At 41.4% G+C, this 27,986-nt stretch overlaps 1 protein-coding gene across 1 annotated transcript; it reads right to left on the bottom strand.

The window, feature by feature from the left end:
- Window positions 1-139: 139 nt before the first annotated feature.
- Window positions 140-27,986, bottom strand: nudcd1 (NudC domain containing 1). Its single transcript, XM_080787868.1, has 10 exons — window positions 27,795-27,986; window positions 26,027-26,181; window positions 23,478-23,663; window positions 20,596-20,779; window positions 18,190-18,378; window positions 11,869-12,076; window positions 10,762-10,906; window positions 9,547-9,672; window positions 3,245-3,404; window positions 140-1,398 (listed from the first exon to the last, which is right to left on the bottom strand). The coding sequence occupies exons 1-10, from the start codon at window positions 27,904-27,906 to the stop codon at window positions 1,109-1,111; spliced, it is 1,755 nt and encodes a 584-aa protein (XP_080643994.1). The 5' UTR covers window positions 27,907-27,986; the 3' UTR covers window positions 140-1,108.

Raw genomic sequence — 27,986 nt, 5'->3', positions numbered from 1 at the left:
GCATGAATAGAAGGCAGACAAAACAGGCCTGCTGAGGAAAAATACTGAGCAGTCAGGACAATCAAAAGCACCAATTAGACTCAAATAAAACAATTATCCTGCTTCAGGGGTTCCACTTGTATACTGTCATACTGCCAAACGTCTATAGACAACACTGAGCATATATGGTACTGGAAATTCAAAAGCTGCTTAATGAATTTATACAGTGTCCGAACAGTGAAAGAAAATATTGACTTAGTAAATCTTGAAAGTGAAATGTTGCGGTTCACATGTTTGATGCTAGAAGAAATTAATCAACTCAAAGAAAATAAAAAACGATTACAGTGTGGGTAGCGCTCCCCAGAAATGTGCCAAAGTCCCCTGCAATATTCTTCTGTTGGTATTCACTCTTGTGAAGAGCTAGCAGGTGTGTGACTGGCACCTGAGCATGTGGGTCCTGCAACTTTCTTGAGTGTGCTCCAAGCACGTTCAATAGGGAAACTGGATGGGGTGGCAGTGGCTCAGGGGTAGAGTGGCTGGATGGTAACCGCAAGGTTGCCAGTTTGAACCCGGCTCCCCCAGAGTTAGTGTCGAAGTGTCCTTGAGCAAGACACTGAATTGCTAACTAATTGCTCCTGATGTGCTGGTTGGTACCTTGCATGGTTTCCGTCGCCATCGGTGTATGAATGTGTGTGTGTGAAAGGGTGAATGTAATGCACAATCTATGTAAAGCGCCTTGGATAAAGGCGCTATATAAATGCACCATTTACCATCCCGCCCCCCACATGCATGTAAGCTGAGGTCAAGAGGATTGGTTTTATTTTAGATTGTCTGAGAGGATTCTTCACAAATGACGACTGGTTATTATAATCTGTTAGTATACAGTACTGTATGACATTTATTTACACATCTCTGTCACAATACACAGAAGACTGCCAACATTATAGAGAGGGCACTTGAATGATGACATGGGCAATGAGTACATAAACTCATACATTATTATTCAAGGTTTTCCAATTAAATGGAAGAGCGCCAATATTTGTTGTTCCACAGTAAATAATGACATTGGAATGCTCAGAGCTCCTGCACGGCAAGAGGAGGTAAAATTCTAAAAATACTCTCCATTAATCTAATTATTATTGATCTTCAGGACAAAGAGGTTGTTGGAGGTCAGTGTGAAAAGTCTCTCGTTGGTCGCACGGAAGCCCAGGATTGGCTCATTGGTGTCCAGGCTGGTCACCTGCTGCTTGGCGACCTGTCCCACCTGCCGGCCCTGCTTCCTGTTAAACAGAACCGTGTCAACGGGTGCCGGCTGTCTGTAGATGAACACACGGCGAAGGCACTCCCCCAGGGTCGCATAGGAGAAGTTCGGGGCGCAGGTCGCAAACTTCTTGTCACGTTTCGATGCCTGGACATAGCCTACAATGAACAGACCAGAATAGAACCTTCAGTGTCCACACACAAGGGAATTTGAACTGGAAACTAAAAAGGCACAAAGAGCCACAATGTCTGATGGGGGAATATGGGGTCTTCTTCTTCTGATTGGTTCCCGGGATGCCTTCAAAATAGGAGCTCTGGGGTGCCGGAAAGACATGGCCGCTTTTACTCTGAAGCCCCCCCCCCAGCTCCAAAGCATTCATATTTTGAACGAGGCATGTTGAAGTCAGAAATGAAGCGCGTAGTATATCCATCATATCAAAACCACGGAGAGCGCCCTGGATTAGGAGAGACGAGGCATTCTTTCTGCCGCGATAGCTAATCGAACGGTAGGCTAATATGAAGGCAGAGCGAAGCGACGGGTGCCTGATAGTCTCCGTCAAATTCTTTTAAAGGAATAAATTCAGAATATTCTTCTCTCGCCCGATATCATTGAGGATGCGCTAAGACGTGTACACACGTCCTTTGTACGCGTCGATTGGGTTCCCTAGGACGTGTGGAGCCGGAAACGGTTAACTTTCATTAACTAACTTTCACTACCGGTAATTGTGAAGTTCAGTTTCATCTGGAGAACAGTGCACAATTATTGACAAAGCCGTTTGTAAATGTCCTACTATATTTTAGTGTCGCTTTTAAGTACATTATGCCTCATTTACATTGTTCCATGTCCCATTTAACACCACAAAAGGCAACTGGAACATCCAACATGAAGCGAATCTCACCGTGGTGAGAACTCCTAGTATAAGTTCAACGTCTTCACTTGTTTAAAAAAAAAGAAAAAACTAAATCTGCAAGCTTACAGCACAGAAGTTTATAGCTTGATCTAGATCAGTGTATTATAGCAAGTGACTCGCTTACACAACATGAATCTCTTTAAAAGAAACGTACAAAGTTTAACATCACAGGATAAAATAATATGCTAATATAGCAGAACAGGATATAACCCTTTTTATAATAAACAATTCAGGGCATACTGAAACGCTGCTATCAGATATAGATTATGGAAAACATTATGATCACTACATCAGACACAGACTTCATTCAGGCTGCTTCATCAGATGGTAAGACTTGTAGATAATTGAATTTGTGTAGCGTTCATATGATCGTATTCGTATATCCCTCCAGGGAAGAGATGATGCGTGGCCAAGGCTGAATGGATTGTCAGCAAACATGCTGAGGCACTAAACATTATTATGAATCAGACTCAACACTGAACACATAGTCGTGCAATAATTGATTCCCTACTTGCCACATCAAGGGTTGGATTGGAGGCAGCCAATGCCTGTGAGTGACACTACTGTGTACTAATGTCCAGGGGGTGTACTTGTACATCAAGCTGCTTCATGCTAAGAAATGTCCACAAGGCTCATGAACCGTTCGTTAACAAGACTACTTGTTACCAGGTGTTTTGGAGATAAAGCCAGAGAGGCCAGACTGAGATGGTTTTGGAAATGTAGAGGAGGGATAGCGAATAAATTGGTAGAAGGATGCCGAGGTTGGAACTGCCGGCCTAGAGTTAGTAGACCAAAGCGGATATTTATGGATGTAGTATAAGACTACATCCATAAATACATGAAGATAGTTGGTATAAAAGAAGAGGAGGCAGAGGACAGGGTGATATGGAGACAGATGATTCGCTGTGGCGACCCCTGAAGGGAACAGCCGGAAAGAAAAAGAAGAAGACAGTACATAGACTACGTCAGCTAACTTCAAGTCACCCCCCACTCCCTCCATCATTCTCATCATCAAGCTCTAGGTAGCGTAGCAGTCAAGACACTTTACCTCAAGAATCACAAGCATCAGTAATGCGAGACACTTGAGTTCTTACCTAGGGCATTGAATGTGGCAACGTGGTCCCACATGTTGCTGGGTTGGTCGGGTCGCGGCTGCCAAAGCAAGGCATCCACATCATGCCTGAGGCAGAGGCAAGGCATTTCTGGCGGGTTCACGTCGACTGTGAACAGGTACTGGTGACTCCCCAGGTTCACCTTGAGGATTCAGAATAATTATTGAACTAATAATTCCTGATATATAATTGGTTGAACATTTTACAAGAAGTTTCTTGAACACAAACAATAGTGGATGCACTCCACGTTCCAACAGAGATTGAACACAAATGCAATTTCCCACACGCGCTGCTATTTTGCACCTTAATTCCATGTACCTCCTATCTCAGGTAGCTACTATAGTAACAGTATGTGTAAATATGTAGATCATTTGTTTTCTTTGATTGATCTCTTTTCCCCCTTCTTCTTCCTTCTCTTTTTTCCTTCTATGGAAATAACAATATAATAGAACTGGCACGAAAACTAATTTCACCCAAACCTGTGATGTGACAATGAATTCGGATTGTATTCCGGCTCCCACACAGGTACTGTTAGGGACACACACAGAGATGTACGTATATCTCTCCATGTTGAGCATCTCTTCATCATCAACCTCAAATCAGCAAGGCGATCAACCACCAAGACTACTTGAAAGCAGCCCACATCCAATCCAACAATCGCTGAATCTATTTTTTTTGCTTGAGACAGCTCTATTGTATTCCCTCACAACAAGTCCTTGACAGGTATTCAACATCTATCAGGCTTCAGGCAGACATTGTTCTGCATGCTGACAAGCATTTAACAAGCCATCCCTCCAGCTACTCTCATGCTCACGAGAGTGCCAAAGTTGCACATGATTGCTATGGTCAATATTTTGTGATGAGCCACAAATAACCCAATAAATAACACGTATGAGTATCAGGGATATTGTATGGTAAAATGATCTAAAATCTGAACTATCATAATCTCCCAGACCAACGAAAAACCAGTGAGAAACAGAATCAAATAAAAACAAACTCTCATGTTATCCGTTGCCGTTATGTGTTGCCATGGCGATGAAAGAGGTTCCTTAAATGAGCTGGGCCAACACGCTGTTCTAACTGGAAGGTTGGCGAAAGAGCCTTTCTATGTGGAGTTTGCATGTTCTCCCTGTGTCCCCTAGGGTAGGTACCCTCACAAAAACATGCAGTAATCCTGGTCTCTAAAGTACCTCCGCGCCTGATGGAGAGGAAATGAACTGGTCGGAATAACGTGTTCCTTCCACGCGCTACATCAAACGGGAGAAACTCCCCCCTGTCAGGTAGAAAGAAGCAGCTTGGACTCCTCATACATACGGGGTGAAAAAATGGGTTGCAAACTCGTAGGATAAAAAAAGATAGAAAAAGAAACGTATAATTGACTTTCTCCATGTAGCATTTTAGGCATTCAGCTTGTGCTTACCCCGATCAACTTAATAAAGTAGAATATTTTTAAATGATTTGATTTTTGTTGAGGCAATTAGAGGTGCTCCGATCGGGTGTTTAGGGACTGATCCCGATCACCGATTGTTTTTCTCACGATTGGCCGATACCGATCTTGTGTGAAGTGGAAATTTTTAATATTTCTAAATTATTATGTCAAAACTGTTCCTGTGTGTGGGGAGGAAGGGGAGAATGTTTAGGCCTGTCACAAAGATGCAAAACGATATTATACTATATATCTGATTGACCTTATAACACTTAAATGGTATAAAAGATAGGTTTCTCCAGATCAGGTAAATTGCGGATCACTGATCGAGTCATTTGGAGTGAATATCGGAGGATCATTGAGAATCTAATGGTGACCATTCTGAGTTCTGACAAATCCTTTAACCGTTAAAGGATTTGTCAGAACTCAGAATGGTCAGAATTGGTTAAAGTTTAACCAAAACCACAGCATCCCGATGATGAATTCGGTAGTACAAATGCAATACATTAACCACTTAAACCCTATACTGTACTTTGTTAACCACGGTCTGCCAGGAACTCTCCTTTTTCACTCTACAACAAATCTCTTCAATGACAATAGCATTCTGATATTTTCGCTGAATGTTTATGTACAATGGCCAGAATAGGTACGTTGGGGTTCAAGTGGTTAAGGAGATATCAATTCATTAATCAATAATGCAAATATTAATTATACAGAGGAAACCATGCACCATCGAGAGCAATTAGGGGTTCAGTGTCTTTCTAAAGGACACTTTGACACAAAATCTGGGGGAGCCCGGGATCGAACTGGGAACCTCATGGTTCCTATCCGGCTGCTCTACCGGCTACTCCACCCACGAGCCACTGCCAGCCCCGTGCAAATGTACTATCACTACTGACGTGGGTCTCGGAAAATTAGATCATTAGATCATGAATCCCAGAAATTCTGTGGCTTGAGAATAATGGGTGCCTAAACATAGTGAAAATATTTCCCAGGGAGTCTCCAGAGAGTTTTGACAGAGAAGTAGAGGAATTTTATCTAACAAGCAAAAAGGCAAGGGGTAACCACTAAAGAAAGGAAGTAACGGAACAGAATTGGGTTCATCTGCAGAAACCAGAATATCATGGTTCCTTCTCATTCTTCACATACAATAGGGCATATAGTAGTTGTGCAAAGGCACAATGTTCTTAAGCAACTGAACATTCTTATCAGAGAAGGGGCAAGTGTCTGTGTGTGCACATGTATGCTCCGTACATGCGTGTGTGTGAATTTGTGTGCATGTAGAATGTGTGATGGGAAGAGAGGCAGGCATTAGAGGGAAGCGAAAACAGATACATCGATAGACAGCGGCTAGATGTCAGTGATGAAACAGCCGAAATACCCTGAATAACCCTGTATCCCAGCTTGTCATTAGATTCAGCACTTCCCTCAGGTCGCCAGTGACAGCTGCTCTCTTTCCTTGCCATCAGATTTATTTGTGAGCTTATTAGGGACGCATGGGTTCAAGAGGAAAATGGCCATACTAATAACAAACTATTAAGAACTAAGGTCGCATTCACACCTAATACTTCGGGCAGAGAAGTTGGGATTCTTGCATATTTAATTTGCTGCATTTGCCTTCATCCGGAGCAATTGGAAACACAAGAGGGACCTTTATCAATGTGTTCAATTCATAAACTAGTCTACACAGTGAACTCCTCTCTCTCTCGCTCTCTCCATGCACTGTTCTTTTGGGCATGGAGGCACAGCGCTGAGCATGCGGAGCGCACTGAGCAAAATGTTTACAAGTTTATCGGGATGAAGAAAGTCCCTACTCCCCCCACAGTGAAAGCACTCCATGTTTACGCACAGACAACTATGTTTAGCTCCTCACCCGCCACATTGTTTGCTTCATTTCCTTTATTTTCTGCGGATTGCATTCACACCTGCACCGAATCTAAATCAAGTGCGATTGGAAGCGAAGTGAAACCCCCATTTTTTTGTAGAATGCGGATCTTTGATGCGCATTAGGATTCGAATAAGGCTTCACACCTGCCAAACGAAGCGCACTTTCCGACAATGTGCAGAAGGATTCGTTTTAATCACAGGAAAGCGACCTAAATGAAAGTATAAAGTATTCAATCAATCACAAAATAATCTATTCAAAAGCAGACAGAGTTGTCTGGCTTTTCCCTTACCCTGAACTGTTAATTTTATACTATCAGTTTGTAAAAGATGTAGTAATTTATCCCCCACATAGATATTGTCATCTCATCGTCAATGTGACAATTTTCACCTGTATACATCTGTGAGTAATTGTAAGGCCATTACAGATACAGTCAGTGGGGATCTGAGTCATCGTGTCGTTTCTCTGAGGATCACAAAGAAAATGTTCCATTTCGCCACTTCGGACAGGAAGCTGAGAAGAGCAGATCACAAGGTCTCTGAGTGCTTTTAAGAAAGGTCAAGATAACGTCCTTGTGGATATGCCATTTTCCTAAGTGGGAGACGGAATTAGAAAGTGGGATAATAAACTGTGCAGTGTGCACACTGACTACAGTATGTGTGCAAACATACATGTTCTGAGTGCACATCTGAGTGGCTGCTTGGCGTAATTGGTCTTAATTATCTGTGAAAGGAAAGAGGGAGGTACAAAACGTTGCAGGTACACCAAGCCAACGTTTTAGGCCATGGGCTGAGACATTGTACATGGGTCATTATCAGCCTGTCGTTGTGCAAAGCCATGCGATGCTTCAACATTGCGATGAGAAATTCTCCATCAAGTAACTAAAAAGTGGTTGAATGTTTTGAGTGAATGAACAAAACAGGAAGAAGAGTGCAGCTGTAGAGACTTGGTCTTCAACATGGGGTCCTCAGAGGTACTAATACAGGGGGCCCTCCCCCTGGAGTAGCTAAAACTTTTTTTTACACACTTTTAACCCTTGTAGGTGTTGCTATAGTGCAGCGACAGAGAACACTCCTCTGCCAAGCTTCCCACCCTCTAATGCTGTGTTCACACGGGCAGATGCAAAAGATGCAAAGCTACATAGTGTATTTGTAGCTGTTGTAGCTTTTGCAATAGCTACAAGTGCCGGATTTTCTTCGTAGCTTCACGTCGCTGGCTTACATTGACAATGAATGGCAGACTGCGTCTTTGCGTCTGCCCTTGTGAATGTAGTATAACACAGTGGTTCTCATAATGTGGTTCAAGTCCCCACATATTTATTTTTGGGGGTGAAAAGACAATTTAAGGACTTGTAAGACCTTTTTAATACCTCAAAAAAGAAAAGACCAAAACTACTGCTTAGAACTTGACCCTAGAAGCCCCCAGAGCCAAAGCATTGTGTAACACACATTGAAACCTCAACAGATTGTTTCTTTTGTAAGGAGAGATATCCAATATTTCAGCAAAACAATGACAAATGACAAACCCGTCTCAACAGGGTTTTATGAGATCATGTGGTGGCATCATCTCTGGCAGCCAGTCCACAAATCTGTTTCCCTCTCCTGTCAAACCCAAAGTGAGGTGACGTGAGTAAGCTGTGCTGCATGAGTAATACGACACAAATCTGGAACTGTCAACGTTCAAAAGAAAAATGAGAATCTGGACTTGGAGTAGATTTGACACCCAGTTCACCCACTCAATGACTCACACTTGAGACAATCTGTCATGCGGATGAGGTATTAACCATATACTAATATACGTATATTTATAAGTTTAAAAAAAAAAGGAAATACGATTATTTGCCCTATATATATTTATAATATGTTGTGAGTTTGTCGATCTGTTATCTTTGCTATTTTTGACCATTTTCAAAATATGACAAATTGGAATGCCAGGTTGAAATTCGTAAAAAATGATCCTCTCAGACTATGCTTGAGTCAGGCGCGGAGACTCCGGGGGTGCCTGGTAGCTGAAACACCCACGGTTAAAATAATAAGCCAATATGCACCCACGTATTATGAAGACTCCCCCTGCTCAAAATGTCACGTAGTCACACACCTTTACGGGGGTGGGGGGCGCTTGGGCAAGAGGTGTTGGGCCGCCCAACTTGGGCATTCAAATGCTAATAAGGTGGCTTTTGTTCTGCTGCCAGGTAGAGAGTATAAATGTTGCATACAGTACAGTACAGCTTTATTTCCATTTGACTACGAATCTACGATGAAGCACCGACTCTGGCGCCTACTGACAAGATCCCGGTGCCAGACAACGTAGCTGCCGAGGCTGACAGCACTATCAGCACCAACACAACGGCTCTTTTAAGAGCTAATAGCAGCAAGCAGTCAGCAGCCGAGGGGCGCAAGTCGCGCAAATATACCCGAAAATATCAACCCATCTGGAAAGAGACATATCCCTGGATCCTGGATCTAAAGAGACTACATATTTGCGAGCCACAATGGGACAAGCATATTTTTTTAATACTTTGTTGAATGAGCATGTCACACAAAACTCTCTTTCTAGTGTATAATAATAATAATAATAATAATAATAATTACACATGATTATTGCGCACTCTGCTTGCGCAAGTAATTATTATTATTATTATTATTATTATTATTATTAGTGTATATACTATTACTACTTACTTACTAGTACTACTACTACTATTATTACTAAATTCTGAAGGCGTTTGGTCACTTCTGCATGGCTTATTAGTTGAGTGGGTGGTGAAAGGACAAGGCTGTTTATAACAAGTTACAACTTTAATGTATAATTATAGCAAATCTCTAAAACCCAAATGTTTCATTCACCATGGCATGTCTGTACGAATGTACGTACTGTAGGTTTGTACATTGAGAGGCGGCATTAGCTGCAAGAAGGGTCTTGGTCAATGGATGGTGATGGATGCACGGTGCTGTACAAGGTTATCTTACTCACCACTTGAGTGGGCTTCAGTGATTCTCCGTCAAAGTAAGCGAGGCTGGAGCCGTCCTCAGGGAAGCCATCACAGTCCTCCAGCTCCTGGGAGTTACAGGGGGGCTTGTCTTTGTCCGGGTTACTATTCTGGATACACAGAGGAGAGGAGAGGAGAGGAGAGGAGAGGAGAGGAGAGGAGAGGAGAGGAGAGGAGAGGAGAGGAGAGGAGAGGAGAGGAGAGGAGAGGAGAGGAGAGGAGAGGAGAGGAGAGGCTTGATTTGACCTGAGGCTGATTCTATAAATGTCTTCTATATCCTAATCCTAACAGTATTCTGAGTTAGTTGCTATGTCAGTAGTGCTCAAACGACCCCGAAAATGATATGAATTTGGCTTAAAAATATATACCGGGTAGGCGGGCCACACTCATATATTCTGGACTTGTCCTAAAATTCAGAAATACTGGCAGGATATCCACTCCACCTTGGAGACCATTCTGTGTTTTAAGATACCTCAGACTTGTTCCTTTGTATTGCTGGGAAATATCCCTGAAGAGTTTCTAATACATGATAAATATTTAAATCAAGATCCTCTTAGCAACAAGTAAGAAAGTGATCACACGACGCTGGTACCAACAGGACCCACCAACGAAAGATCAATGGATGGACATTACTGAGGAACTGTATGTTATGGAAACACTATCATTCATACTTAGACTACAAGAGGATAAGTTCTATAAAAAGTGGGAAAAGTGGGATCTCTTCTTTCAGCCTTTTTCTTTTTTCGTATTGTCTTTTTCTTGTCTGTCTTTTCATCAATAAATATTATTAAGTGAAAAGAAATATACAGGGTAAATATATTCAAAGATTTGCACACATTTTCACTGTTCTTTCCAAAAATAGCAGATCTAGTGCATCTAGCCAAAATATTAAAATATATATATTTTTTGGTCCAGCAAGGTTGGGGCGCCACTGAGTGTGTTGTGTTGCGTTTGGACGGCATCAGAAAATGAACCGGGCGAATAGGTGATGCCGTCCAGACGCAACCATCGACATTGGAGCACCCTTCATTGATTAAAATGGAAACATTCCCTACATTGACAACGACGAAACGCTGACACATGCCCGATGGCTGCAGTGGAGCTTTGGCGTAACCAGAACCACTGTACACATGGGGAATTTACTAAATTGGGGAGAAAATTGGGAAAAGTGCAAAACAAAAAAAGACAACAAATCTCACCAGGTCTTCTGTGGTGAGGTGAGTCAGTCTCTCCTGGATGAGGGCCGCCTGTTCCTCGCTCACCAAGTACTCTCCTCTCCTGTCTCCCAACACCAGCTCGGTCCACATGGGCCCTTCGTCACGCTTCTGAAGAGTCACCTCCAGGCTGGAGAGAAAGAGACATTTTAAGTCCCAGAGAACCAGAGAAGAGGCAGACAGAAGGATAGATGCACATACCACAGACAGACAGACAGACAGACAGACAGACAGACAGACAGACAGACAGACAGACAGACAGACAGACAGACAGACAGACAGACAGACAGACAGACAGACAGACCAATAAAAAAGGAAGGAAGTTTGAACTGTAAGCCAAATTTAAAACCTTTGCTCACTGAAAACTGATTTTCAAGTTATTTTCAGTGAGTGACACCATCGTGCGAGGCTCAACTCTATTCAAATGCAGATATACAGAATCATATACACATAATTGGCAAGAGCTTATTGCCACGACAAGTTGTCTTAGAAACGTAGTGTGAAAACATGTTATGCAACATGTTTTTATATTAAGGATTCGGAACAAACCTAATTGTCTGAGTAGAAGCACGGCAGTGAGGACTGGACAGCGTGGGAGATAAGAGTGCTTTCTACGAGGGCATGAATAAATATACAGATAAATGAATTATTATATGAATGAGGTATGGATTGAAGGGCCACATTTTGTTCGATGAATGTAGTACAAAAGGACCCCAATGGAAACAAACCATAGGCTTTCTTGGGCATAAAATCCTCTTAGCAGACCTTGTATTCAATTGTACATTCCTGTGGTTTTTTGCAAACGGTAAGTATTCAATCAATCTAACCTTGCAGCTTGGATTCTGTATCACTTGGAACCACATTCACTGATCATACGGAAAACGTTTTTTCTGGATTGCTCCATTGTGGGTTCCCATGCAAGGCTTTCTAAACATTTCCTAAACCCAACCACTCTCTGGGAGAGGCAAAGTGTATGTTTGGCAATTAAGTGACTGTACCACCTCGCCTTCTCGCCTTCTCAGGGTGCTCAAAAGCACAACAGAAACAGGAGAACAACCCACTAAGTGGGGGAGGGATGGTAAAGTCGCCAACCTTTTATCATCTTTGATAATCCAAGTGCTGGCCTCCATGTCCACGGGTGCGTGAAGCTGGCCCTCTAGCAAGAGGGGAAATCCCTGCACTCCCACCCTCAGTCTCTCTGCGGTCAGCTTGAACTGCACCTGGTCTTTGGTGATGCCCTGCGGCATGCGTACAGACACTATGACATCCTCGGCCGTCTGCTGCCAGAAATAAATGGGATCTGAATGGGAACGTGAGAGGGGGGAATGCATGGCAATAACGTTAATGACATTCTTGTTTTATAGCTCACCATCTGTTGCAGGGTCATACATAAAACATGCAATACAATCCGCGAATAAATAAAATAAATAATAAATAAAGAAACATGGTGAATGTGAGAATATTGGAGAACGAATTATCATAATTTAATTTAGTTTCCAAGGTCCCTGGCTCACAGTTAAGCTTATCAACCCAAATTCAACTGCCGTGGTTGAGGAACGACTTGCCTCTTCAGCATATTTCAGTGCCAGAAGTTGGAACATGGAATATTTAACTCTGATTAACCATCAAACACTTTCAGTCCATTTCAACATATTTTGAGCTTTTCGTGAAAGTGACACTCAAGAGTTCATTATCTCAGGACCTATTATGACTAGAGCTCGAGTAATGGCCGATTTTTGGGTCCGATATTGATTTGTATTTCTTGAGAAGCCGGCCTAGACCACTGATTAACGATGTTTTGTTACAAAAATGTAATTAAGTATATGTATTTCAACTTCAATATGAAAAAACATTTTACTTTTATTATACAATAAACAAGCAAACAAGTAAATATAACACCCAGATAAACCAACGTTTATTTTATTTAACCACATTCCAAAATGACTTTTTTTCTATCGATTACTCACAACATGGAGACTTGAATTCATTGATAGGCCTCTGCGCAGCCAGTTATCAAATGATTGTCTTAGGAATGCAACAAAAACAACAAAACCTATGAATTCAAGGATTCTTGCAGGTGTGTAATCGATAGAAAATAAGTCTTTTTGGGGGTGAACTACACCTTTAAGCCCTATTCAAAAATTTAAGAAATATAATAATAATAATAAAAAGTTCATCTATAAACTCAGCACATTCCAACATAATACATTGTGACTGTTCTTTTTGAGATTTTTCTCCCCCGCCCCCCCCCCCCCAGATTGATAGACAGAAGTTACCGAAAGTCCGAAATACAATGTATATTTATGTTGTAGCTGTAGCTTATATTCTTATAGGCTACACATGCCTACAATAGACAGTTCGATGATAGCTAAATGATGACAACATAAACTTTTATTTTGTACTTTCATGAACCACAAGCACTGCACCAGATATAATGGAGCCTACATGATAGAAAAAGGGGGGGGAAAGCGTCAAAACAGAGCTATATTGAAGCAAGATACCGTATGAGCCGCTCGTTATGCGCGTAATTTCATATTAATTTCTAATTGATTTCAGCAGCTAGAAATTGTGTTAGCCGTGTTGTTGTTGGTAGCTCCTCCATAGCCGATAGAAACCCGATTGTCTCTGTAGAGACCGACAGGCAACCAAGGACAGACCTCTGGTTCTTCCCCAGCGCGGGTGGTGGTGGTGAGCGGGGCTGGTGTGATTGCTGCCCGTCAGCCGATGTAAGCAGTTTTTTGCGTCCTCGCATCTAAAATAAGTTTACCCTGGCCTGGAACAACTTTTTTCTTTCTCAGGTGCTGCTATTGCTGTGTCTCTGTTGCTCTGCTTAAAGAATGAGGTGACGTCGGGACGTGTGTGTAATAGGCCAATGTGAAACTTGTGCCATTTCTTCTTACGCCTTGGATGGCAAAATGGATGATTTGAGGCATTTTGTTCCAAATATGTGTTTTGCAAAAATCCACCTGTGTGTGGTGCTATAACAGGCCAATGTGAAAAGGGTGGGATATATTCCTCAGCCTAGTAGGAAAGTGCGTGAAAGATTTCGCGTAAATTGCACGCTGTGTTGATGATGATTTGAGGCTTTTTGTTCAAAACAGGCCAATCCTGCAAACTTTGAAAGCCAATGTTAGCCAATTGGGATGGAATATGAAATATCGGATAGATTCGTCTTGAACACATGGCTATAGAGATACTGTGTAACGATTTGAGCGATTTTTGGACAGAATCTGGGAGTAATAAAAAATATGTTTTACAAAAGTCAGCCTCCTGGTGGCGCTATAACAGGCCGTTCTGGAAAATTTGGGGCAGAGGTTCATCGTTGGCATCCAGAGAGTGTGTGTGTGCAAAATTTGGCATCGACCGGATTAACGGTGCCGGAGATGAGCTGTACACAGACGGACACACACACTCACACACGGACGGACTGACTCACACATACACAGACTCACACACACACACAGGGGCAGACTCACACACTCACACACTCACACACACACACACACACACACACACACACACACACACACACACACACACACACACACACACACACACACACACACACACACACACACACACACACAGCAAAACATACTCTCTCCCCATGCATTCGGCCTGGTGGAGAACAAATGAATGTGTCATTTATTAAGGCGGTAATAGCCAGAGCAGTGCTATGGGGTGTGATGAATTACGAGTACACAAAGGATGACATGTTGTGATTGTGGAACAGGTTTTAAAAGACCAATTTAAGCACAGACTTTAAAGGACCAAATTAAGCAAGGCACTGGCTTTTGACTTTTTCTACGGGAAGCAAGGAAGGAAAGAGCGGACAGACGGAAGGATACACACACGGACGCAACCATGCACACGCAAGTTACATTCTCACTCACATTCAAAATTGACATTGGCAGGTAAATGCATCTTCAATCTTCATACATATCTTTTGGTCTACAGTATACACGTTAGACGGTTAGAGACCTGCGGATGAGCTTTTTTGTCACCCGAATCCGCGTGCGGATATTCATAATCCGCCCGTTATCCGACCGCATTAATTAATTATTCCAATTTATCAATCCGCAACCATCGGCGGATTGTGGGTGGTTGTGGATTGCGAGATTTTGCCAAGATTTTGTATGTTTTAAAAGCTATAATAAGCCTATAGATGCCATAGATAGAGCACCTGACGTCACTGTCAGTAGAGGGCGCCAGTCCACAGGTTTGTGTTTGAAAAACACAAACCTGTGTTTGAAAAATAAACCGATTGGTGTTTGAAAAATAAACCGATCATCCCAACCTTTTCACTCATATGGATATGAAGCATCGACTGAAGGTGGAAATGTACAAATATACCCAAAGAGTAACACAATAAGAGCTAGAAACGAATCAAACAACCCAGAGACTACATTTCTGGGTAGCTGCCCGTCGACAGAAATTCGAAATTAATTACATTTTTTTTATTCATATTTAATGTTTCGTGGTTAGTACGAGTCGAGTCACCGCCAGCTGAGCTTACGTCAGCGAGGAATCTCAGGAACGCAATGTGTTGACAACTGGGTGTGATAGCAGCGACATTGCTTTCATATGTAGTTTCAAGGCTTTTGCGGCCAAAGTAATTCCATTTTCTCCAGAAACTGGAATCCGCCTAAATCCGCCATCCGCAGGTCTCTAATACACGTATATCTGATCATGGAATTGGCTGACCACTTGGCGAGTCTCACTGATGAGGCAGAACATTTTATTTAAATCTTGCATGGCCGTGTTTGAGCATGTACATGATGTTTAGAACATTAGCATCTGATGCAGATTTGTACATAAAAATGCCACCATGAAGCGAGATTAAAAGGTAGCAGCAGGTGCAGTGCTCTTAAGGTGCAGTTCATTAGAGCAGTGCAACAGCTATGGATCACAGTGAACTCACCTCCCAGCTCCCACATTGCGCTGGGCTGTCCGCACCATTTTCCTTTTTCGGAATTACCTGACCCGTTTGCCCAATTCATGCTTTTTCTATCATCAGAAAAGTATTTCCAATATAAAGTTTCCTTTAAAGCTTACTTACTTTAAGCCTATCCAAGAAAAGGAACACAGAAAATTGTGCCATTGTGTTCTCAGCAAATGATGATATCCCTGTATCCACGCAACGTGCACGGTAACGTTTTAACATGGATCTTATATGTTGGAAAGGTTAGAGTGTGAGAGCTTTTGTGTAATGTAGATTAATAACAATAAGATTGCACCGCCACCGATGCAATCTATATTTGAGGCAATGCCGCCGTGGCCAATTATGAAATGAATCTCAGGATAGAGACGCAAATACATCTGATGTTCTAAATAGATGTGCTGTCGTGACACATTCTGTGTATTGGTATATTAATATATATTGGTATATTCCACAATAGCATATAATAAAATGCAGGACAGTCTCAGTCCCACCATATGGTTAATCTAACCAGAGCAATGGAAAGACTACAATGTACAGAGAGCCAAAGGTCCAACGCTCATACCGTATCTACAAAACCCTGTGATCTCACATACAGACCTATCTGCCAACAAATACAGAGCAATGAGAGCACAGGCAGTTATAACAGAGTGTTGCCAATGTGTAATAGTTTTAAACTGGACCGATATGTCAGAAACAAAAAACCCAGACGTGCTGTATTATAGAAGGTATGGGAGGTAATGGTATCAAGACCTCTTTGTAATTGTTGGTTTGCTTAACCAAAGAAAATGATGAGGGGTACACTACACTGCAGTGCACACTTGGTTTCAATAGTTAATGCTATTGATTTATCTATCTATAGATAGGATTATGGTGTAATGTCTTACATTGACACCTATCCATGTCAATCATGTAGCATGAACTGTGATTGGTCTACTTTTTTCCTTTCTTTTTTTTAACACATTTTACCCAAGTAACTTTGTTATGCCAATTAATTCCTCCTCGCACACATGTCTGTGTCTTCACTGCTGTTGTATCCTACGGACTGGACTCACTGTTGTATCCTATGGACTCACCTACCAGTGAGGACGTACAACCTTCCTACGGACTCACCTACCAGTGAGGACGTACAACCTCAGTCCTACACTCCTCGCGCCAAACACTAACTGCTGACAGGTGCTGCCTCAGCCTGTAGGATTACGTGCAGTGCCAATAATCACCTTGCCCGCCCGGCTTCCCTCCCCCCAAACACAGGCCAATGGTGACAGACAAACAGACAGACACTTAGCCTACGAGACACTAAGAAAACAACCTTGTTATAGTGTTCATCAGCTACATACACACATGGACACAGCATCAGCCAAGACATTGAAATGAATGTTCTGCAGTGTGTGTTACTGTGTTTATACTACAATGTACACAGTCACAGACATAGATCGCCAAAGTCTGAAAGCATTTACAGTATAACAGTCTCGTTCATCGTTTCTAAGACTACATTCCGGTGGGCCACTTTGTATCAGCTGGTGTGTTCAACCTGCTTTTCAGGGTAATGAGTACAGGAACTGCATGGAGGGAGAAGTGACAAACAGCGACTTCATACTACATTTAAAAAAGTGAATGCCATGTCAATGGAGTACACAAAGAGAAATAGTGTTCAGGGGGAACCAGAACAGACTTCTATTTCATTTGCTTCAACTCTGTGACAGATCAAATGTGAATGTCTACTCTAGAGCAAAAATACTGTCTTTTTAGAGTCTCAGGCATAAAGGAGATTGTGGGATGACAAACTACAGAAAAGGATTGAGAACGGAAGCCACTGTATAATGACATGTATTAATAGCCTTATCCACTTTGGCATCGATATTCTGGGCAGGTCATTATATGCAAATTGTTTCACACTGTGTCAGACACTGTATGTACCGTAAATACATATTTTCCGATTTTTCAAAAAATAGTGAAAACAGGCAGATCTATAAGCTCAAAAGTCTAAACATATCGTAAGCCTGTACAGTACATTGGCTATCATAGCATATAGGGCTTAACCCATTGCTACATAGCTTTCCAGGTCTAAATGGGTTTGGCGGTAAAAACAAATATTGTAGTGTTTTGACTAAGCTTTCAGAAAATACTCAGTTAGCAATGACAAAACTATGGCTGGTGCAACAATCGTAACTTTTTGACAGGCCAGATCCCAAATATGCAATTAACCGCACAAGTATAAAGATGTGCGTTGGAAAAGAAGCACACAAGCAACATTTTCTTGTGGGTGATTGAACATCTTGTGGGTGATTGAATCTATGACTTAATTTACTACACACTTTATTTTCTGCCTACAAGACACTTGGAATAGTGAACAACCTTCAAAAAGTGATTGGTTACACGTCAAAATGATTTACTAGCGGTTGGCTGGTGTCAAGGCTCATTATTAATAACCCTGGTCTACAGACACTGTGGGACTTGAATTAGTGACGCACCTGTTGTGTCCGCCTCCATGGGTTCTGCAGGATGCTGCTCAATGGGCAGCCCATCCACATGTGTGAAGACAAAAGGTTTCTCTGACGCCAACATCAGCCCCTTCCCCTTTGGCTCCAACGCTGCGTAATGAGGTACCGACTTCCCCATCAACACCCTCCTCTTCATCACCTTGTAGGTCTTCTCCTGACCTGAAATTGGAACGATAAAAGGTAAACATTTACCCTGAAAATAAATTCACAGCGGTGGTGGTTTCATTTCTAAAATGCTATACTGCACCTGAATCATTTTGGTGTTTATGTTTGATCATTCATAATATCATCAACATCATATCTGAGTCATAGATTAATGTAGCTTATACAATGACTTTATTATATAATCTTTGCTGGCAAAGAATGTGATCAATAACTCTATTTAAATTCTGTTTAATGAAAAAGCTGAATTCTGGCTGAAAAAACAAGATATAGAAGTGAAAACGCAGTATGGCTAATTGGCACAAATAATATGGGGAGTCTTTCTCCAACACACAAAGCTAATAGCAAAAAAGATGAGGCTGCAGCTAGCAAATATCAAAAGGCTTCATCTATGAATCATTCACAAGGCTCTCAAAATGTTGTGTATTCTTTTCATGCCATTCTGCCATTGTCTATCTTATAAGCAGGCTCTTTCAGTCATAGTCAGAGAGCCAGTCACCCAAAATATGAGCAGACCTGTGATGTCATGCCGTACTTTTTATTTGTGTTTTTTCTATTAATTTGGTCATTAAGGTGCACAGAATGAGAGGCCTGCTCTGCCAGAAACATTGCAAAAGAAATGTTTTGCATAATGATGCCTTCCTTTTTTGACCATGTGATGTGAACTAGGTTTATTTTCTTATGTCACATGCACACCTAATACTTCGGTAGACTCGATGTGAATGGGCGGAGAAGTTGGGATTCTTGCATATATCATTTGCTGCGGTTTGCCTTCACACTGCGCTGCGTAAAATTAATATCCCTTCTCCGTCTCCAACTGTGTTTAGCTTAATTTCCTTTATTTGCTGCGGATTGCATTCCCACCTGCACCAAATCGAAATCAAATGCGATTGGAAGCGAAACCCCAGTTTTTTGGCGGAGTAGAATGCGGTTCTTTGATGCGCATTAGAATTCGAATGAGGCTTCACACCTGCCAAATGAAGCGCACTTTCCGACAATTTGCAGCAGGATTCGTTTTAATCGCAGTAAAGCTTTCTGGTGTGAAGGCGACCTTAAAGTGCTCAGTAGGTTGTGTAGTAGAGTGTAGACTGTCAAATGATTCCCAGATGAAGTGAACAACGTCATAAAAGTTATACAACATTTTGGCGAGGGAAAAACGGCCATCACCAGAAAACTGTCCTCTATCTATGGCTTTATGAGACCACTGTACTGTATCTAGAGACCATTATACTATATTGTAAACCACTGTATTGTAAACCACTGTATTGTAAACCACTGTAGTTACAGTACTATTGTACTGTAACTACATATATTGATCACTGTACTGTATGTCTTAAAAACCACTGAAGTGTATCTCAAATCAACTCAAGTGCTGTATACCGTAGGTTCAAACTAAGCAAGATACACAGAATCCCACAGGTCTGATAGTCGCATAAAACATTGTAATTGTAATTGTAAAAAACGCACTTTGGGATCTGGGATCATCAAAATCTTCAGATCCATTGATTTGGGTTTGATAATTGATTTTAATAATACTTTGCGTGGAATGACTATACAGATTGCTGAAAAGAATGAAACATTGGCTGATAATCATCATAATCCATGGAAAAGTTGATTTATATCAAAGTAAAAAAGCGAAAAAATCAAAAAATGAAGGCTTCATTATACAAAAATGGCCATATAACTGTTTTGGGCAATGTTTCCGGCAGAGCGGGCCTCTCATTCTGTGGACCTTAATGACCAAATTAATAGAACAGAAATAAAAAGTACGCCATGACATCACAGGTCCAAGTTCAACCATTCTTTTTTTTTTTTTTTTATAATTTTGGGCCTGTGGCAAATGTCAGGAGCCAAATTGTGTTTACTTCCATGCTAATGTGGTGCTCATGTGGGACAAAATAATTAAACTCAATTAATTACCCGTTATGCCTATTTAACTTCACAGTGTGACCTAATCAGCAATCATATTGGCTGGCCACTGAATTTCCTTGTTGAGATTACAAACCTTACCCTAAAATTACAAGGATAAATAAATTAAGATCTCAATCCAAGCTTGATTATACTGTATATTACATACAGTTCTAATCTTACTACATACATACCCAATTACCCAAATTCTGGAATATACTCACTGGGGCTGGGTGATATGAGGTTATTGGTTTGAAATGTCAATTAGGATATATTTGGATTAAATTTCCCAGCCGTACTGCTCACCTTGTCCTGCTGTGTTGGTGACTGTGATCCATTCCAGGGATACAGAGTATCCACTTCCCTTGGTTTCCTCCGAGTCTTTCTGGATGCGGAGCATCAGGACCTCCATGGTATGGACACCAGCATGCACATGAGACACACTGTGGAGGATGGTGAAGGGCTCCCCCAGCTCTTCATTGAATACTGGCTAAAAGAAACACAAATGTGCACATGATGAACATACATCCGGGATGTATGAAATTATATATTCATTTCGTATATATATTTATAGTGTAAGCCTTCAGTTGACGTTAAACATACTTGTACATCATCAGAACATTGCATTATTCTGATGGACACTGCAGAAGCCAAACCCGAGGGATCAATCATGTGAGTTACAGAAAGGTTGCCCTGACCACACTGCCAGCTGCTATCAAGGATTCAAGATACATCAGCAATGCATCCAGTTATTATGTTGGCCAAATATTTTCTGGAGGTGGTACTTGGGAAGGTGGGAACCAATGATCTAGAGTAATGAGTGTATCTGGCATAATACTTTTAATCATGTAATGGAATAAATGAATGTGGTTTACTAGCTTTCCAAAATTACTTTTTTTCCTACACCAAATAGCTAATCTGTAAATCTACTAGTTCCAGGGAATGTTCGCCCCAGAATAGGGATACTTCATATTATGATTAATGGAATAAAAGGAAAAAAGAGAAATATTCAGTAGCAGTTTGGCTCTGGTTCTTTAGTGCTGACATTATAACATTGGAAAGTCTTCACTTCAAAAGGTTTCAGCAGCATAATCCTTCTACATCTACATTCAACAAATTCTACTCTTGAACTGTGCATGGTGTTTCATGGACAGAAAGCAAATTAGTATTATTAGTTTTTTTGCGGCTTTCACCTTTATTTTTTAAATATGTTTTATAGAGGGACAGACAGTAGGCTGACAGGAAATGGGGGAAAGATATGCCGTAAAGGCCGTCGGGATCGGGAGTCGAACCCGCGGCACACTGCCAGACTCGGGCTGAGCCACGGCCCAGGCAGAAAGAAAATTAATTTGCAAGCAAAAGCAGATATAGAGGGTATGCGCATGCATAAAGTCAATGGCAAATCGAGTGGCAAAGTGAGTTTAATGTTGTTTAACGTCGTTTAATGCAATCATATTGGACTTTTCTGTTTGGATGTATGAGCTGTCAATGCTAGAAAGAAAATTTTGGCACTCAGTAGACGTTCCCGCATAACTTCCTGGTTTGATGAGGATGTCACACGCATACCCTCTATTGTGGATATTACTGAGATAACATGAACAAAGATTCCCTTCCTCACTGGTTTAGAAAATCTGGTTAGTTAGTACTGACAGATTATTGTCTGTTTAACATTTTCACACCTCATTTGTTTGTCCTAAAGAGTGGTAGAACCTATTAAATTGATTCTTTATTAACAGTAAGAAAATGCAGGTGCAAATACCTTTTCCATCATATTAAAGCTCTTAACAGCTTTTCACATTATAAAGAAAGAAAAATTATATGATGATGCAAAATTAGGTATGTACCAAAAGTTTGACATTTTTATACCTGTGTTTTGCATAAAGCATTTACATTTTTAAACAAGGTCATGGAGAAAACGATACTGCGGGTCCAATGGTACAGATTCTTCCATTCTTTTTCTCCCCAATGTACTTGTTGCCAATCCCCCGGACCCCACCTTTATTTTACCAGGTCGATACTTTCAGATCAAAGACCTATTATTATATATAAAAATCTATAATTTTTATCCCACGATTTGTAACCCATTTTTCACCCGTGCCACCAGGCTGACCAAGGGGAGGAATAGAATAAAGAGAATAGGATTAACAGAATGGAGAAATCAGCCGTCAAGACGTTCTGGCAGAGTTTTTTTTAGAGGAGTTGGGCATCACATTCTAATAAAGGGTCAGACTGAATACCCAATCTCAGCACCAGCCTCAGTGGTTTGCCTCGTTATCAATATCGTTATCCGATTCCCAACCCATACCTCCTTGGATCGAAGCCCGCTTGTGCCACTATTTTTCCGCCAACCGGAATCTTTTTGGCAGATAAAGTATCGTTTTAGACCGCGACGACGGAGTGCTTTCTTCTTCTCTTTTCTTCTTGGGGAGTTGGACATGTTAATGACCGTTTGTATAGTCCCCGTCACTGACGACCCCTACCATTTATTTGTTTTTTTGTCTCCACCAGGTCGAAGGCATGGGGAGAGTATGTTTTGCACACACTCCCTGGATGCTAACGATGAACCTCTGCCCCAAACTTTCCAGATTGGCCTGTTATAGCACCACCAACATGTGGATTTTTCCAAACACTTTTGGAACAAAATGCCTCAAATCATCCAATTGTCATCCAGAAGAAATGGCACCCTTTTCACATTGCCCTATTATAGTGTCACCAGGAGACCACAACCTGATCTGGCCTGGTGGAGACCTACCGGTAGTTCATATTTTTTTAGGACAACAATATCAGTCACCAAAACCAAGGATGGGTGTTATCGATTAATCCATCATGGTTGGGTTTGTGTCTGATAAAGTGAATATCAAATATCTACGTTAAAATTACCACAAACATGATTGAAAGTGAAATAACACCAGACACTTCATTTCATCTGAGGAGTTTCACCAGGACACATTCAGAGGAACACGCTATCCCTCCCATTCACACTCTCTGCTGAACAAGTGACCAAGCGACATAGAACTTCCTCCCCTGCCTGCTTCCCACCCTGATCATTAGTGTGGCTGGCCAAGCCGAAGGCACCAAGGAGGAATTTAAACCTTGTCCACCGTGGTGAGCAGGAACTTAACCCCTGCGCAATCCGGACCACTGGGGGTTCGTTCTTAAATTACTATTCAATGACCACTTCGTCTTACCTCCCACTTTAAGTGGGAACTCTCTCCCCTCTTGCTGGTGCGGAGGAGGTAGAGTCTGCCGGTGCCGTCGGAGAGGGCTGCCCAGGTGGCCGAGGTGAGACTCAGAGAGGCCCCCAGGCGATCCTCACTCTTGCTGGGATCAGGGGTCATATGATAGACCTCCGTGGGCTTCCCGAGAGCTGTATCCTGGATTGACAAAACAACATGAGTCAAGAAGCAGACAAGACACAGAGAAGCAATGCACAGCTCCAAAGAGTCTAACTGCTAAGCATGGAAATAGTAGACAGTGGATTTTGTCAATACTGTTCTACAATATGGATTGACCTTGTAGCAATCAATACATTAAAAAAGGTCATAAATCCCTTTAATATAGTCCATTATCAGTGTGGGCATTCTGGACAACCTGGCCAATTATATTCTGTGTCATACTCCAGACATGTCTTTAATACAAACAATCAAATGGCAGGACTCGGTGACTGTAGTGTTTGAAGTACAAAGTGAAAAGGTTAATGCTTTTTGTATCGAACTGACCACAGTAATCCCTTAAGAACAGCCTCCAGCATCGACTCTGACACGCACAACTTGACATAGAAACGTCATGTAAACAGAAACAGCATTCATTTCACAGGCCGGAAGATCAGTTAATCAATAAGGCAGGGAGTGAGAAAAAAAGATTGTTGAACCAAAGGGGAAAAGAAACAGAGGTATTGTAGTTCCTTGCCCCCTTCCTCTCGCCATGAGAACACACGTGATCGTGAATGATTCACACTCACAGCTGTACTGTCAGTTCCTTGCTTGTATAGAGACATGATGTTACATGAGCATCAATTATTCGCCACACCAAGTAACACGTATTGAAAAGGACGAGGCAAATAGCTGCTCTTTCGTTGCCATGGTGCATGATACTGTGCATAGGCCTACAGTATAATGCACCTTTCAGATCATTTTCTCAAGTGTCAGTGGTGCTAAATGTACAGAACGAATTAATTGTCCTAGGGCCGGCTGTATACAATAACCAACCACCACTTCCCTCCAATCGTACACAAAGCAAGGATAATTATCAAGGGATCATTGTAATTAGATTTTTAACAACACGTTTGCATAAAGAGTCATAATGATGCCAGTGAAAGCCAATAATACTGTCTGCAATGACTATCATTCAGGCTGGCTGACAGAAAATGAAAAGGCCATTAGCCATTATCCTTAATTATAGTCAATGCTGTCTGAAAAAGCAGTCTCCACTAAGATCAAATTCATTGCTCTGGTTTTGCTCCTTGCGTGTCAGTGTAGCAAGCAAGTTTCTTATCAGATCTTCAGACGCAAACAAATATTAGAATTGAGCAGCTTGGACTCCTCCTGCATAGAAGGAAGCATGAAGTCAGTCCGCTGCCCCCCCCAGGTTGGCAGAAGAAGTGTACATTAGATAATTGACACTGGGTGAAGAAATGGGTTGCAAAATCGTGGGATAAAAAAATATCTAAAAAATAATTGAACCCAAGAGTAATCTGTTTAAGGACTGTGTTTCTCTGTTCTTTCTTCGCTCACACTGACCCGCTCATTAACATGTGTCTTCATTAATTGTCTCATTCTCCCTCTACTTACATCCTGAGCAGGAAAGGGTGCAATGTATAGGAAGAAATAATACTGAGCTTGCCATTACTGATGTATCTGCTGCCACCTACTGGGTGGACTAGGTGAATGAAAAGAGATTTCACCCATTTCATAATAGATACATACATGCAAAATGTACTTTCCCCCCAGGGGGTCATGCCTATGTTCCCTCAGCCCTCTGTTTCTCCAACACAGAATTGACACGATGAACTGCAGTTTATCATTTAGGAAGGCTTTGTTTAAAACTTTTAAAGAGACATTTATTTAGACAAAACAAAAAACAAAGGCTTTCTTACCTTTATGTGTAGTTGTTACATCCCCACCAAAGAGGTCCAGGACCCCAGGTGTTATTTTGTGCAAAAGCGCATTATTGGCTATTTCCCCTACCATAAGCCCTCAATGAATTGAATTGAATTGCATTGAATTGAATGGGGCTATGGGGTGTTTGCATATCCTCTCTTTAATGTAAATAGTATCCCAAGCAGCACACTTTACTACTTATTTCGATGGAAAAAAGCGAATTCGCACAAAAACCCAACCCCTATTGCAGGCTTATATTAGGGAAAATAGCCAATAATGCACTTTTGCACAAAATAACACCTGGACCTCTTTGGTGGGGAAGTAACAAATAAAAAATAAAGGTAAGAAAGCCTTCTAGCATGGCATTCTCCTTTAAGGGTTGGGAGAGTGTTTAGGTGTGCTGCCCCGTGGGAGGTTAGGGCTGATTCATACTCCTATTTTACCGCTGTTTGTGAGTTTATAAGTGTGTGGAATAAAAGGACTTTAAGATCAAATGAATCAAAAGAAACAGGAAGGCAAGGTAGTGTAGAACTGATTCTTTTGACCTAATAATAGTACATACAGTATGGACACACAGTACAAGACAGCCACCTCAGCAAGTCACCAAGCTGATCAGCAAGCTTTTAGATTAAACTTACCAGATTCACAGTGAGATTCAGAACTCGTCCTTTGCAGTCCACAAAGAAGACACTGTCCTCATACCAGGGATCTAAGTGCAGGTAATTGTACATGCCAAAAGCACGCACATGATCCAAAGTGTAGTGACTATCCTTCAGTTTAATCTCTTCCACAGCTAAAACAAAAGGCGAAAAAGAAATTAATAGATGTGTTGTGCAAAAATGAATTTCCTTTCCATTCCTGCTAAAGTCAAATACCAAAGAGTGATAATCCTTGCTCTTCTGATTACTGAACAGGCCTACTACACCAGACCCATAGGCCCCTAAGCCCGCTGTCGCTGTTATTAACTTTGCATTTCTTGTTGCATAGTCAAAAAAGAAAGGGCTTATTCGTCCTTTTGCACACCTACTTAGGAGTAGGACAGGTGCATAGGAGTGAACAGCCAACTCAAAGTAGGAAAGGGAAAACAATCAGGCACAGTGTCTTCACTTACAGCAGAGTTTATTGAAGAGAACAGAGCACACTGTTTTGGGAAAACTGACCTTCTTCAGGTAGGGAGGGATACCTGATGAAGGTCAGTTTGACCGAAACGTGTTCTCTTCAACAAACATATGCTTTAAGTGAAGCAATAAAATAACAGACCTCCAGAATCTACTACTGAAAAACTGAAGGAATGACCTAACATTCACTTTCAAGATATCAAGAAAGAAGCCCTGGTGATACCTTAAGTATGTATTCCTTCAGTTTATCTACGGTATGGGCCCTTCAAGAATTGTGCAGACTGCAGACAAGACCGGATATTGAGCTTGATGAAAGACACAAAATTCAGATGTTGCCAATGTTGCCATCAACACTATATACAGTAGTTTCATCTTCAACTTTATTGTAAGGTTTGCAGGCATAAAGAAGTTGGTTATTATCTTTTGGTTATTTTCTCCCACAAGCTGCAAATTATGTTTGCAAATGTTGTGCTATTTAGTATTTCTGATTCTATTCTACCTCTATCAGAAATTGCAAAGGGGAGTGGTCATTCTCTCTCCTGTCCAATATTAAAATTATAAGATCATTGAAAAATGCTCCACGTCACTTTAGCAGAGACAGGAAAAAATGTCTGTGTGGGACGTGCGTGTGCCGCAAATCCTGTACAGGTGAGTTTAGTTATTGGCTAAACTCGCCTGTCTCCTCACTGACAGAGCATTGGAGTGGTTCCAAACTCCAACACTTAGAAAAAGAATCACCTGCACTGAATTTCTTGACAGAAAGTATATGTCTACGGTGGATTTTTTATGAAACAAAAGTTTGGCAGATTGAAAGAGGATAATTCAAGCTTGGCCTAGAGCTAATGGAGTTATCTTTTCTTTAAGGTATTTAATGTTTTTATTTTGTTGTGGACTGGTCGAGACTCGAGATACAACAAAGGCTTGAAGACTGTGTTGTATTAGCCCTGAAACTGTTGTATCTACTGTTTCATAACTGCTTTTGGTAAAAAATATATATATCCTGTTGCCTGCCATTATGTATTCTTGCCACAGACAAGAATCTTAAGGAGAAGTCCTTAAGGCAGAGATAATCTAGCCATGATTCATGACTCTCGTCATGGCAGTCATGTTTCAGGGCTAAAATAATCTCCCAAAGAAATATAGTGCCCATGGGCACTATATGGGCACTATATTTCTTAGGGAGATTATCTCCCAAAAAACGTGTTATCGCGTTTGTCCAGTTCTCCCTGTTACCATAGTAATAAGATAACCAGTCCAGTAGCTACTGCTATGCACTGTAGATTCTTACCAGCATCCAGTTGAACGTTGTATGTGGGAATTGAGTCCAGCGACAATCTGTAACTTTCAAAGTTTGGATCCAAAAGGTCCCTGTTGACCTTTAACGAATAATTTGCGGTCATGGCGTCGCGAATATTAATTACTTATAGTTACCTGACCACAAATTAAAAAATATGTGCAGAGATACGATGATGATGGGGAC

The sequence above is a fragment of the Protomyctophum bolini genome (assembly GCF_963924005.1).
Source record: "Protomyctophum bolini genome assembly, chromosome: 17".
In the NCBI taxonomy this organism is placed as follows: Eukaryota; Metazoa; Chordata; class Actinopteri; order Myctophiformes; family Myctophidae; genus Protomyctophum; species Protomyctophum bolini.
Note: the sequence above shows the minus strand (reverse complement) of the source record. Positions and strands in the feature narration are given on the sequence as shown.

Bases quoted from the DNA above. Each gene is read 5' to 3' on its own strand.
- nudcd1 (XM_080787868.1), bottom strand. From the start codon at position 27,906: ATGACCGCAAATTATTCGTTAAAGGTCAACAGGGACCTTTTGGATCCA. The intron at 20,780-23,477 runs GTAAGACGAAGT...TGTTTCTTTTAG, and splicing joins GTTCCCACTTAAAGTGGGAG to CCAGTATTCAATGAAGAGCT. The intron at 12,077-18,189 runs GTGCGTCACTAA...GTTCCCATTCAG, and splicing joins CATGGAGGCGGACACAACAG to ATCCCATTTATTTCTGGCAG.